At 44.4% G+C, this 15,334-nt stretch overlaps 1 protein-coding gene across 13 annotated transcripts in view; it reads left to right on the forward strand.

The window, feature by feature from the left end:
- LOC100675448 (zinc finger protein 613-like) overlaps nt 1–15,317 on the forward strand; it is a 228,307-nt gene extending 212,990 nt beyond the window's left edge. For 7 of the 13 annotated variants that reach the window (XM_064294157.1, XM_064294158.1, XM_064294160.1 and 4 more), the window contains one exon: nt 8,642–15,317. In XM_064294157.1, the coding sequence (XP_064150227.1) occupies nt 8,642–10,191 (1,550 nt within the window). In that variant the 3' untranslated portion in view covers nt 10,192–15,317. The other 6 variants (XM_064294161.1, XM_064294165.1, XM_023543438.2 and 3 more) reach the window with 6 other exon arrangements.
- Nucleotides 15,318–15,334: the final 17 nt, after the last annotated feature.

Consider the following 15,334-nt stretch of genomic DNA (forward strand, 5'->3'; position numbering starts at 1 on the left):
TGGACCCAATAGCTGTCTCTTGTCTGACCTCTGGTTCTTGGGACTTGTGCTAGCAGCCGACCTGTCCATCTTGGGGTTCGCCAGTCTTCATGGCCTGCAAGCAAGAGTCCTGCTCCCCGACCTGCCTATTTTGGGTTTGCCAGCCCCTGCAGCCGACTCAGGAGAAACCTTGTGGTCTTGCCCGTGGACCTTGCGGATTCCTTGACTGTCACAACTTGTGAGCACGATCCCTGCTCTCCAACCTGCTCATCTTGGGTTCACCAGCCTCTGTGGCCCTGTGAATTGGGAAGGGACTCTATCCAGATCCAAGGACTTGGGACATTCCAACCCCTACAATCACATGAGCTGTTTCCTTAATATAAGTCTTTCTCTAAATATTTATACACATTACTGGTTTTGCTTCTCTAGAGAACCCAGCCTAAGACACCGGCCACAGTTTGCTTTATGTGGGAAGGATTCCAATTTACATTCACTCTATTGCCACAGGGTTACTTGAATTCATCAGTTTACTGTCATAGTTTGGTTAGAAGAGACTTGGACTTGGTGCAGATCGCAAGTGTAATGGTATGTTACATTGGTGATACTGTGTTAATATCAAACACTGAAGAACAAGCTAGGGCTAATGTGAATATAGTGATGGCCCACATGACCAACAGAGGCTGGATAATAAATCCAGCAAAAGTCCAGGGCCCTGCTGAAGCAGTGAGGTTCTTGGGAATAACTTGGGCAGGAGCCACCCGTGACATTCTGCAGGCAACCAAGAATAAGTTGCTGTTACTACCTATCCCCCAAACTAAGCAGGAGACCCAACATTTGGTTTGTCTTTTGCGATTTTGAAGAAAACATATTCTACATCTGGGAATATTACTGGCTCCCATCCACAAATCTACTCAGAAGAAAACTGCATTTGAATGGGGGCCAGAGCAACAGCAGGCTATGTCTGAATTACAGAAAGCAGTCTCACTCTCCCTGGCTTTAGGCCCTTAACGATCCATATTCAGACATGACTTTAGAGGTGTCTGTCACATGTGCTTATGCAGACTGAAGCTTATGGCAAGAACCTGAGAACGCTGTGCTATGGCGACTGCTAGGATTTTGGACTAAAACGTTTCCAGATGCTACAGCACAATACACAGCATTTGAAAGGCAATTACTCGCCTGCTATTGGGCATTGATTGAGATTGGTTCAATGACAAAAGGACATAAAATTATCATGAGAAATACCCATAATGTCTTCGGTGATGTCAGAGAAATAATCTAATAAGAAAGGCAATACCCAAAATTGTTCCATAATAAAACTGAAATGGTTCATGTAAGAACAAGTTGCTGAGGGAATGTAGGGAGGCACCCACTGTATCCATGAGCAGGTAGTCTCTTTTCCCATAGGTCCTAGCCTGAAACCACCTGAGAAGCTGCCAGTGCTCATTACTACGTGGACAGCCCTCTATGAACAACTCTCTGTGGACCAGCAGAAGGCTGCTTTGTTCATGGATGGCAGTTCCAGGTTACATGGACAACATTTGATGTGGAAAGCTGCTGCATTAAGACCGACAGATGAAAAACCCCCCTGATTAAAGAAGATAAGAACAGGTCAGCTCAGTGCGCTTCCTAGCTGTGATGGAAGAATTGAGCAGTTGTGAGAGCCCATATGTTTGGATTTTTACCGACTCACGGGCGATAGCCAACGACCTGGCTGTATGGTCAGGGAAATGGGCAATAGAAAATGGGACTATAAAGGGGACAGTTGTGTGGGGTATGGACCTATGGAAAGCACTCTGGGAATTTAGAGGGTACATTAGAATGGGACACGTTGATGCCCATCAGAAGAACCCCTTTACTGGATTAGAAGGTGATTGGAATTGGCAAGTGGACCTGCTGGTATGCTCACTTGAGGTGGCCAGTTGGGTCCGTGACATGAGTAGACACGGGGGTGCTGTAACAATGCAGAGATGAGCCGAATCTAGACACATCCCTTTTGCACCCTCTGAGTCATAAAATGCCAATAAGGACTGCTCTGTACACTTACCAGCGATAAAGGTTGCAGATGGCTACGGCATACATTCCCTAGGAGGGGTGAGGGGAGGCCTTGCACATAGCTGGCAACTATTGGACTAATGATACCAGTGGCACCAGGTAACTGCAAATGGGTCCTCACAGGAATAGATACTCTGGACTTGGCTTTGCATACCCCATGACGGATACAAATGCCAAAAACACCAGAAAGGTATTGGAGCAAAATATACTGTACCAATTTGGAACACTGAGTTATATTTCATCAGACCAAAGAACATACTTTAGAGCTCACAGAGTGCAGCAGTGGGCCCAGAAACATCATATTAAATGGACATACCATATTGCATACCACCTTGGAATGGGCAGTTGAAACATTTGATATCTAAAATGGGGAGAGATAAAGGCATGAAGAGCTGTCTCACACACCTTCATGAGTGTGTGCTTATACTCAGCGTGAGAGGACAAAGGCAGGACCACCACTGGACAGATTCCTGGGCTTCTCTGGGGGATCTGGGGAAGAGGGGTAGGGGAGGACACTGGTGTCACTACCATTCTTCCCCACATAACCTAAAACTTTTTTGCTACTGGATGCTGTGGTCCCAGGACCAGGGATGCAGCTGCAGGTACTGGAATCAGGTGAGCCCTAAGCAAGAAACTGTAACTATACCCCTGAACTTGTATGCCGGAATTCCCAAGGGCCTAATAGAATTGATTGTACCATCCCCCAACCTGGCAAAATTGAAGTTGACTGAATACTGCTGTATTGCCTAGTGAGTGAGATAGGCCATTAGTGTTTACCTATGTAACCCTACCCAACATGAATGAGAGTGGACTGAGGTGGAAGCACTTGCTACCAGCATTCTGGACGGGCACAGCAACTGAAACTGATGTCCCTTTGTAATAATGGTGTGGTAGAGGTATCTGACTTCCTCTATCTTCACAAAGGGGAAGGAGAATTAAGATCAACAGCCCACGGATGATTCCTCTGAGGCCTAAGTCAGGAATGCCCCTTCGCTCCTTAGTCTTTACCAATTCTGATACCAGCTATCTCTCCCTTGACACTCTACTTCTCTACTGAGTTCAATAATTCATTGCAGTGGCCACACAGAGCTCGCAGACAAGGCTTACAATTATGGGGTTTATTAGGGAAGCAGCAGGTTGCAGTTCAGGTTCAGGAATGCTCAGGATACAGTTCTTCCATCAGGATAGCCTCTTCTCAGCCGTGCCTGCAAATACACTTCTCTGGCCCTCAGCCTCAGCCCTGCTCAGGCAAGTGTAACAAAGCTCTTGTAGCTCTGCCTGTAAGTGCCCCAAAGAACTCCACCGTGCCAGTAAGCTTTGGCCCAAAGGCACTCAGCTCTAGCTCTGTGGGTTGGTAAACTTAACTCCACGAAGTTCCAGGAGGCACCCTACTCCACCAGCAAGCCTCCTGTCCAAAGGCACTTAACTTTTCCATTCCATGGGCTCTCAGACCACCACACTATCTCCTGCCAGTCTCCTGCCAATCTTCCTCTGCTGCCACCATTTCTCTGCCACTACTTCTTGCCATGTTCATTATTACAGTGTACTCTCTCTCTCTCTCTTTCGTACTCCTGTTTCCAGGAACTACCCGGCACAGGGAACCTGGGTCCAAAGGACAAGTTTTAACTTCTGGTTCTTCTTCCTTGGTGGTGGTGAGATCCTCCACTCTCACCTCTGGAATGGCTCATTTTAAGCCTAAAGGGACGGCAAAACTGATCAATCCCCTTGTTAGGGTTCCGTACACCTTATTTGCATAGTACCACTCTATCATTGTGTGTGAGTTACAAAGACAGTGGTTAGAAGGGCTGTTTTAAGTAATTCACTACACTGCACTGATGAAGATCAAAGACTACAGCCTTCAATATGGATTACACCTCAACATAAAACACAAGTTCCCACAACTGGACCAATAAGCAATATCATGATAGAGAAAATATTGAACTTCTTAAGGATTTCATTTTACTTGGATCCACTGTCTACACCCTGGAAGCAAAAGTCAAGAAATCAAACGATATATTGCATTGGTCAAATCTGCTGCAGAAGGCTTCTTTAAAGTGCATGTGATGAGACTATGTGGGCAACTCTTGTCTGTAGGCCAGATGAGAAGGAAGAAGGGGACAGGAACTGGTTGAATGGACACAGGGAATACAGGGTGGAGAGAAGGAATGTCCTGTCTCGGGGAGAGCAGCTAGGAGTACATAGCAAGGTGTGTATAACTTTTTGTATGAGAGACTGACTTGATTTGTAAACTTTCACTTAAAGCACAATAAATTAATTAATTAAAAAAATAATAAAGTGCATGTGAAGGCTGGACAGTGAATGAGGAAGACCAAAGAAGAATTTATGCCTTTGAATTATGGTGTTGGTGAAGAATATTGAATATACCGTGGAATGCTAGAAGAACGAACAAATCTGTGTTGGAAGAAGTACAGCCAGAATGCTCCTTAGAAGCAAGGATGATGAAACTTTATCTCACGTACTTTGGACATGTTATCAGGAGGGACAAGTCCCTGGAGAAGGACATCATGCTTGGTAAAGCAGAGGGCCAGTGAAAAAGAGGAAGACCCTCAATGAGATGGATTGACACAATGGCTACAACAATGGGATCAAAGATAGCAATGATTGTGGGTATGGCACAGGACTGGACAGTGTTTCATTTTGTTGTACACAGCACTGTGAATCAAAACTGACTTGATGGCACATAACAACAAGACAATAAGGAAAATTCCATTGTCTGTGCTCCTGCCAAAGTCTCAGACCCTTGCCAGCCTGTGTAGGCGGACAAGGGTTTGCTTGATGAGCAGAGAAGTAGAAGCTGTCACAGAAGTAAGTAAAACTTCTTTGGAACTCTTCGTAGTCAGGAGAAAAACAGGCCAGTGTGTATTTTGTTGTTGAATCATGGCAAGGGAGGTGTGTGGACATGATGTAATGAGGATCCATGGAATTCCTTGTGGGGAGTGTTGGGGTCAGGTTTTTGTGGCAAGTAGGTGAGAGTTGTTGCCTTTGGGGTCAATCAGGAGGGACACACCTTTGTGCAATGATTAAGGCTGTCTCAATTGTCAGGGTATGGGGTCTTTGTAGATCTCTTTGATTGTAAGGGGTGGATGTGGTATTTACAATGAATATGGTGTTTAGAAAGAGTTTGGGATTTAATATGAGGCTCAGTGAATTTGGAGCCGGAGGGGTGGACATCGTATGGGGTATCTGGTCCAGGTTTCACATTAATATGGGGCTGGGGGTAGTCTGTTTCTGTGCTGCAGAGGCTTGTGAGGCTTGAAACTTTGGAAACCTAGGATCCATGGCTGGTGGTTGAGCTGAGGTTGGAAACTCAGCTGCTGGATCAGAGGTGGTTCAGTCCCCAGGCAGTCATTTGAAATTCTTGATTTAGATAATCCTAATTGTTTCCTTCTCTAGTCTATGGATTGGCTAAGTACAGGCCTAGGGACTAATCCACCCATCCATCTGTCTAGGGCTGCTTTCGCGCTGCAAAAGTAGATTTGAGTTGTGTCGGAGACCTTATGGCCCACAAAGCTTGCCATAAATTAACTTTTTGCTTTGCCGACAGAATCTCTGTTTTGTTAATTATTCATCCCTCTGAGAATATGACCCTTATCCTAGTTTATTAATAAGTCTTATATCCTGGTAAGCCCTTGTTTGTCCAATTTCATTTCCTACTGCTAGTGTTAGAAATGGCATGGAGGTGAGTTTGGGTATATGGCTAAATTCTACCTAAGTATGTATAGGGTTGCTATGAGTTGGAATTGACTTGACAGCAGTGGGAGGAGGAGATGTATGTAATAATCTACTTAGGGAGGTTCCTTGGTGTAATGAGGTGTAAACAGTCGCCTAGATTCCTAAAAGATAAGAATCAGAATCAGCACAAAGCTGGTTCCTATGAGGTGGAGGACACACATACCTCTTCTGCTCTCCAGTTTTTTCACAATTTCTGACACCAGTCGTTCCTACGATGGCACTCTATACGTCTCTGCTTCTTTTGATAATTTGTTGCAATGGCCACAAGAACTCACGAACTGTACTTACAATTAAGTGGTTTATTAATGAATGTGGTGCAATGGATCATTTTATATGGCCTTTCTCACCATGGTCTTGTAATTCCCACCAAATGATTGGGTGGGGCTATGCAAATACAGTGCTTGTGGTCCACCAAGTGGATTGAACTGCTTGCTAATAATGCAATTAAGGTGCATGACACCCTTCTGGGAGTGGGGCCATGCAAATAAGGTATATGGAACCCTAAAAAGAGGATTGGTTAGTTTTGCTGTCCCACTAAGCTTAATATAAGCCATCACAGAGGCAGAAAGGGAGGACCTTGCTATCACTAATAAAGAAGAGCCAGGAGTGGAGCACATCCTTTGAACCTGGGGTACCTGCACTTAGAACCTCCTAGACCCAGGAGACAGAAAGCTGTAGCATCAGAGATGGTACAAGATGGTGAGATGTGGTGGCAAGTGCAGAAGAGAACCAACAGCAGCAGAAACAGGAGACTGACAGGAGATGGCACGGTGGGCTTCCCAGCCCACGGGGTGAGAAAGCTGATTGCCTTCGGGCAGGAGGCTTGCTGGCAGAGTGGGTTGCCTCTGGGCACTTGATGCAGCTTGGCTTGGCTTCCCACAGAGCAAGAGAGCTGAGTGCCTTCTGGCAGGATGCTTGCTGGTGGAGTGTGGTGCCTCTGGGTACTTATCAGTGGACCTAAAGAGCTTTGTAATACTTTCCCAAGCAGGACAGAGGCCAGGCAGGCCCAAAAAGTCCGAAGGGCTGAGAGGTGGAGTGCCAAGAGGCCAATTGCCAGAGAGAGGCCTGCCTGTGGGCACAGCTGAAAAGTTGTCCTGACCAAAGAACTGTAACCTGAGTCGTTCCTGGTCCTGAATTGTAACCTGTTACTTCTCTAGTAAACCCCATAATAGTACTATCTGTGAGTTCTTTGTGACCATTGCAACGAACTATCCAACCCAGCAGAGAAGTAGAGTGCCATGGTGGGAATGGCTGGTCTCAGAATTGGCGAAAAGATTGGAGAGAATAGGTAAGTCTGACCTCACTTCATAGCTTTGGGCTGATGCTGGTCGTGATTCTCTCTCCCCATCATGACATTAGAGGAGGTCAGACACTCCCACCGTGGCTTTTTTACACCTTGCTAGTCCAATCAAAAAACTTACTTTTCACAATCTACTGTTACCTTCTTTATGACTTTCCTTGCTCTTTTTCAGTGGTTTACAAAACTAGAATGTAGGGTCCGTAAACATGAGGAATGTGTTTGTGTATCCCTAAATGAATAATTTCTTTTATAAGGATCAGCACAAAGCTAGTTCCTATGAGGTGGAGGTTAAAGATGTCGTAAATGTCCAACTTTTCCAAACTGCTGTACCACTTCATCATCTCATATGAGCTACTCCCCCTCCCCTCTCTCGCTCCCGTCTTTGGGTTCTGTAATTCACTGTAACATCTCATAGAACTCATGAACTGTACTTAAAGTTAAGTGGTTTATTAGTGAAGTAACAGGGTACAACTCCGGATTGGGATCCACCTGGAAGTAACAGGAACAACAATTCAGGATGAAGTTCCTCAATCAGGACAGCTTCTTCTCACCTTCTGCCACTGGACCCTGCTTGGGGCCTCCTGTCCGAGTGTTACGCCCCTTAGCTCCATGATTTGGCAAGCCCCACCACAGCCATCTCATGCTGGTCTCCTGATTCCTACTGTCCTGCACTCTCATCTCTTGCTGTCTTCTGTGCTACAGGTTTTTCCCTCTGTCTCCTGGATCTAGGAGGGTCTCAGTGCATTGATCCTGGGTCCAAGAACGTGCTTCACTCCTGGCTCTTCTTTCTTGGTGATCGTGAGGTCCCCCTGTCCACCTCTGGACTGGCTCATTTTAAGCCTAACAGGGTGGCAAAACTGACCGATCCCCACACTAGCATTCCATGTGCGTTATTTGCATGGTCCCACCCCCACAAGGGTGCCACACACCTTATTTACATCATTAACAAGCTTTCTAATCCCTTTGATGGGCCACAAGCACCTCATTTGCATATTTGCACCCAGTCATTTGGTGGGAGTTACAAAAAAATGTAGCTTGGAGGGCCGCATTAAGTAATTCACTGCACCACAATCCTCAACAACTTTACCATGTATATGTGAAAATTATTTTCTTCCAAATGTTACATTTTGCATTCTTCATATACCCAACTGTGGCTAGTACATAGTTGTTTTTCACTAAGGATTTATGGAGTGAATGAATCTGACCTTCACCAGTTAGGATCAGGAGGCCCTCCAATCTCTGTGGTCTGCTGTTCACAATGACTTGCTTTTATATTACAGTCTGCATGTCTTCTAAGGCCATATTTAAGAAGCAGCCAAATCTGTGTTTATTCATTATGTATTGTCTAACTTTGTTTCTATACTAACAGCTTTTATCATTTGGATTGTTTATACTGTTGTTTTTTTTAAGTAGTATGCAAGGAACAGTAAGCATAACATTTTATTCACACATATCATAGGGTTTTCATTAATGAGCTGTCACATCAAAGCATTTTTTAAATAGCTTTATCCAAATCAAGGTGATGGAAAGATTCATTGTTCTTTTCTTTTCTAGAAATCTGGAAAGTTGATAATCTGCATGTGCACTCACAAAATGAAAGCAGAGTGGATAGAATGGAACAATGCCATGAACATAATGCATTGGAAAATACCATTCATCAGCACAAAAGTAATTTTCCTTTAAGGCAAAATCATGGTGTCTTTGATTTAGATGAAAAAATCGTGAATTCAAAATTAACTTTAATGAACCAGAACAGAAGCCATGGAGTAAACAACTCTGCTGAGCTTCACAGAGACGAAACCTTTCTCCATGCTAACCATGAGCAATTTCATATTGAAACTAAATTTCCTGAAAGCCAAAACCACAACAGTAGTAAGTCCCAAATCATTAAGCCCCAGAAAGCTCCCAAAGTAGAGAAACCACATGTACGTAGTGAATGTGGGAAAACCTTCATCAAGAAGTCTTGGTTCATTCATCATCAGATCATTCATACAGAAGAGAAACCCCATAGATGCAGTCTTTGTGGGAAAGCCTTCTCCAAAAAATTCAAGCTCACTGAACATCATCAGAGTAGTCACAGAGGAGAAAAACCATATAGATGCATGGAATGTGCCAAAGCATATCTCTGTAAGTCACAGCTCAATAAACATCAGAAAACTCATATGGCAGAGAAACCCTATATATGCAGTGGGTGTGGAAAAGGCTTCATCCAGAAGAGAAATCTCATTATCCATCAGCGAACTCATACTGGAGAGAAACCATACAAATGCAGTGAATGTGGAAAAGACTTTATCCAGAAGGGAAACCTCATTATCCATCAGCGAACTCATACTGGAGAGAAACCCTTTGTATGTGGTGAATGTGGAAAAGGCTTCATCCAGAAGGGAAGTCTCATTACTCATCAGCGAACTCATACTGGAGAGAAACCCTATGTATGTGGTGAATGCGGTAAAGGCTTCAGCCAGAAGTCACGCCTCATTGCACATCAGAGATTTCACACGGGAAAGAGTCCCTTCGTATGCAGTGAATGTGGAAAACCTTTTTCCCAGAAGTCAAGTCTCATTGAACACCAAAGAATTCACACAGGAGAGAAGCCCTTTCAATGCAGTGAATGTGGGAAAGCTTTTGCTGCGAAGCAAAGGCTCATTATACATCAAAGATCTCACACAGGAGAGAGACCATATAGCTGCAACGAGTGTGGAAAAACTTTTGCCTATGTGTACTGCCTTGTTAAACATAAAAGAATACACACAAGAGAGAAATGTGTACATTCAGTCAAGGCGGAAGATCCTTCCAGAGCAAGTCACAGCTCATCTCACACCGGTGATCTCATGCAGGACAAAAGCCCTGGTAATGTGACTATGCATATGCCTTCTGTGGCAGCTCAGACATCAGTAAACATGAGCGGGCTCCTATCAAATAGGAATGTGGTCCTTGTGGGACAGCCTGTTACCGGAAGTGAACCATCAGGAGATAACAGAGAATTTGTACAGCAGAGAAATCTGATGAATACCGTAAATGTGATAGTGCCTGTGAATGCAGTGAGTGTGGTCGTGCCTTCAGTGACCAATTACGTCTTATTTTATGCACCACAAAACCTGTAGGGTAAACAGATATATTTACTGGGGCTAGTAATTAGCAAAAATTTCTACTTCATTGTATAGCTACGAAGTGTATCCTGAGGGAAATTATATGCAGGAACTGGGAAAGCCTGATAGCTCACTGTACATAAATATGTGCATTGGTATCAAGACAATTTGATGTTAAACCAAGTGCATACATATTGATTGCTTTATTGTGTCAATTGAATGAAAGCATCACTTTATGTCAGTGGATGAAATAAGTACTGTGAATTTTTAAAACGGAAAAGAATCGGTACCTGGAATGTTGCTTCTTGTCGTTAGTTTCTGTGGAGTGGATTCCCATTCATGGTAACCGCATGTGCTACAAATGAGAAACCACTTAGGAGAGAAACCGTAAGGGGTAGTATTGGATCGGTGGGATTTGGGGCACATATTTATTGGCTCACTTTCCCAAGATCACTGTGAAGGTTCATTTGGAAGTGAGAATGTCTACCATGAACTTTCAGAAGTTTATATTTTGCACTTTAGAAGTTTATATTTTGCACAGGGATCTATGAAACAGTAGCCTTGCATTGAATCTATTCGTTAATGTAATGAAAATTTGTCACATATTGCCTTTGTACCTGGGCCTGTTTCCAGAAGCTGAGAATACAGTGGTGAATCAAAAAGAAAAAGTCAACACCCTCTTGGAGGGAGCATTGAGTTAGTTGGATTATATTTAAGTGAAATCTTTATACTGCAGGTCATCTAGTCAAATGGTATAATAGCTACGTTAGGTGAAACAGACGTGGGTTAATTGGTACAAGGTGTTTAATTAGAACTTTTAGGAGTTAAAAAACCCTAAAAACGTGTCATGACAATTTCTTGTTGTTTTCCACTTGTAAAGATGTAGGGGCAGTGTCTGACCTCTTCAAACTTTACAAAGGGGAAGGAGATTAAAAAGCAACAGCCCAAGGCTGATTGTTACAGGCAGAGATCAGACATGCCGCCTGTCTCTGCCATCCTTACCAATTCTGACACCAGCTGGTCCTCCCACTGCACTCCCAGTTTCTCTGCTGGGTTCAATAATTCACTGCAGTGGCCACACACAACTCAACAGACAATTCTTAAGAATTATGGGGTTTATTAGGGAAGTAACTTTGGACATGAAAGCCTTGCAGATTTGACACCTAATTACAGTGGGGGTAACTGGACCCTGTGGTGGTAGGGGCCAAGTTGTCTCTTGGTTGACAAAGACAAGCTGAATGTGGTTACCGTAATGGACAGCGGAGTCAAAGCAGTAATCAGAATAGTCTGACTCGTATGGACTTAGCATTGACTGCTTAGTCACGGTGTTCCTAGGAGTGAAATAGATAGGAAATCCACTAAATATTTACTTGATTTGTACAAGTAGAAGAATTCTAGGTCAAGTGAACAGCAGCCTAACACGAATCGCCAGAATAAATAATCACAGCCCCTTAATCAGTTCCCAGACTTGAGCAAGTTTAAAGACCCACAACCCCTTGAATGAAGGGGAGGCTGAGTCCCCTTGAGAAAGGACCTCAGTACACTGCCAAAAATTTATACTGTTAATCTTTCGCCCAGCCTTCCCCAAAGGGATCTACAGCCTTTTACAAGAGTGACTGTTCATTGGGGAAAAGAAAATAATCAGACTTTTCGGGAATTCAAGGAAATACCTCACCCAGTTGTGGAGGCTGGCAAGCCCCAAATCCATGGGTCAGGCATAGACTTCTCTTGACACATGGCTGCCGAGGCTGAGGAACCCAAATTGGCAGGCCAGTGACAAGCTGCTGACTTGCAAGGCTGTGGAAGCTGGCAAGTCAGGTCAGATGATAGGCTTCTGGCCCATGGAGCTGTGGAAACTGGCAAATCCCAGAATCAGCAGGTCAGACTGCAGGCTGGTGGCTCAAGTCCTAAGAACTGGAGGTCAGATGATCATAAACCAGATGCAGGATGCTGAGTGAGAGAGAACTTCCCCGCATAATTTACATATATTTCCGGTCAAGGAAACTTCCTGCTGTTTGAGAAGGCAGTGACTTGAGTCATGCCTTTTAGTAAGGGCAGTGACTGGGGTAAGGATAATGACTTGAGTCCCACCCTCTAGTAAGGTGACGGCTCAAGATACATCCCTAATCCTGCTTCATTAACACGACCACATGCATAGAGGCTAGGATTCACAAAACCAAAACAAAACCCGTTGCCATTGAGTTGATTCTGACTCATAGTGGTCCTATAGGACAGAGTAGAACTGCTGCATAGTATTTTCAAGGAATGGCTGGTGGATTCAGACTGCCGACCTTTTGGTTAACCAAACCAAAAAAAACCAAACCCAGTGCCGTTGAGTCGATTCCGACTCATAGCGACCCTATAGGACAGAGTAGAACTGCCCCATAGAGATTCCAAGGAGCACCTGGCGGATTCAGAATGCCGACCCTTTGGTTAGCAGCCGTAGCACTTAACCACTACACCACCAGGGTTTCCGCTTTTGGTTAACAGCCGAGCTTTTAACCACTGTGACACCAGGGCTCCAAGGATTCACAGCACATCACAAAATGGAGGACAACCACACAGTACTGGGAACCATGGCCTAACCAAGTTGACACATAACCTAAATGATCACAGGTTCCATATACCTTATTCTCATAGTCCCACTCAATCATCGTGTGTGTCACAAACACCATGGGTAGAAGGACCATTTTAAGCAATACATTGCACTGAATCATCACAAGTTATTACTGTGAAGTTATTTATATTTGATGGGTATAAATACTCAGAAAAACTATCAAAGAATTTAATTAGTGGAGAAATAAAAAAACTATCAAGAATTTTATTTTCTACCTGGAGAGATAAGACATTGGGATTAAAAAAGAACTTATTTGTTTTTTAGGATGCTTAAGCACCATTAAAAGGATTCTTTACCCCAAAAGTGGGGAGTAGTGCAAAGAGTTAATGCACTTGGCTGCTAACCTGAAAAGCTAGAGGTTTGAGTTTACCCAGAGGCCTGGCTATCTACTTCCGAAAAATCCTAGGGAGCAGAATTCTACTCTCACACTCATGCGGTCACCATGAGTGGTGTGGTGTGATGGATCACTTTTGTTGCCTTTCTTGCCATGGTCTTGTAACTCCACACCCACCGAATGATTGGGTGGGACCATGCTAATAAAGTATATGGAACCCTAATGAGGGGATTAGTCAATTTTGCCATCCTGCTAGGCTTAAAAGAGAGCCAATTCCCGGCCCATGGAGTGAGACAGCTGAGTGCCTTTGGGCAGGAGGCTTGCTGGTGGAGTAGGGTGCCTCAGGGCACTTGGTGGAGCTAGATTTGCTGGTCCACGGAGCTAGAGCTGAGCGCCTTTGGTTTAGGCTTACTAGCAGAGTGGGGTTCCTCTGGGTACTTATCCAAAGGCTTTGTTACCCTCCCATGTGGCTGGATGTCTTTCATCAATCAGGAAGCCCATGGAACTTCTGTGTCCAGAGTTTTATTGGCTTAATTTTGCAGTAATGATTGGGGTTTCAGTTCATAATCATGGTTGATCGAATCATTACTGCCCCCCACCCCCACTCCTTAAGGTCAGCTGATATCAGGCCACAAGGGTCTTTCTGGCTTGGACAGCCACCATTCATTAGTGCAAGCCCTGGTGAAGGAGGCCCGATGCACACTTGGGCCTGGTAGGCACAGCTCCTGCCACCAAACCCGGGATCCTCCTTGTCCCAGTGAAATCACCCTTGACCTTTCCCCATGAGCTAGGTTTCTTCTGAGCTGACAGGCAGTATTATCACCTGGTGGTTAGGAGTAAGTTCTGAAGTCACACTGCCAGGGTGAGGAGTTGAGTCCATGCCCCAGCTGTAAGCTGTTGAGCAACACTGAGTACTTAACTTACCTGTGTCCCAATTTTATCTTAAAACAATTACTGCTTCATAGAGTGTTTGTGGAAAGTACAGTCACACATGGCATAATGTCCATTTGGGCAACGTCCAACCCAGGGACGGATTACCCAATAAGCAAGGTATCCATGGGTTTAATTGTGTTTGCTTTCTAATCCGTAGCGCACGATTTCACCTGGGTTTCACCATATCAAAGATGTGCACTACAGGTGAGTAAGTAAGCACAATTAAACCTGTGCATACTTTGCTTGGAGACCGTAGTGGCTAAGAGCTACGGCTGCTAATCAAAGGGTCGGCAGTTCAAATCCACCAGGTACTCCTTGGAAACTCTATGGGGCAGTTCTACTCTGTCCTATAGGGTCTCTATGAGTCGGAATCAACTCGACGGCACTGGGTTTGGTTTTGGTTTATACCTTGCTTATGGTAAGCTGGTACAAATCGTGCTTACTGGTTTATCAGCCCCAGGTCTGACCACATACATGTCTGTGGCTCTGGGTGCGGGCTCTCAGGCTTTGTCGGGCAGGCAGATGGGTGGCGGTGGTGGGGGCTGCAGGCCTGGCTGTTCCTGCTCCTCAGGCAGGTGGAGCTGTGGACAGGACTGGGTGCACTCTGCTTGCTCCTCACTTGCTTCCTATATCTCCACTCACATCACTGCCCTCTCAGCCACCACTGCCACCCATTTCTCTGGCCTCCAACAGCCACTCCAGCAGCAGCAACAGCAACAGCGACGATGACAGTTGGAAGTGGGCACAAATAAGGTTTTAATATAATATGCTTTATGAGTATTGATTTGTAACTACGAGTTGCATGTAAGTCAGATGTTCATAACTTGAGGACTGCCTGTATATAATATGGTGTTCAAAGAACATCCAAATCACATAACATCGTATTTCACAGAACGTATCGTGGACATTAAGCAATGCATGACTGTAGTTAAAACAGTTTCTGGGAGGGAAAGAGACCCCAGATAAGTAAAGCATTACTGAAAAAGAAAAACAAAGTGGGAGGCCTCATACTACCTGATTTTAGACTATACTATACTGCCACAGTAGTCAAAACAGCCTGGTACTGGTACAACAACAGATACATAGACCAATAGAACAGAATTGAGAATCCAGACATAAATCCATCCACATATGAGCAGCTGATATTTGATAAAGGTCCAAAAATCTGTTAAATGTGGAAGACAGTCTCTTTAACAAATGGTGCTGGCATAACTGGATATCCATCCGCAAAAAAAAAAAAAAAAAAAAATGAAACAAGACCCATACCTCACCAT

Source organism: Loxodonta africana, chromosome 11 (assembly GCF_030014295.1).
Source record: "Loxodonta africana isolate mLoxAfr1 chromosome 11, mLoxAfr1.hap2, whole genome shotgun sequence".
NCBI classification, from domain to species: Eukaryota; Metazoa; Chordata; class Mammalia; order Proboscidea; family Elephantidae; genus Loxodonta; species Loxodonta africana.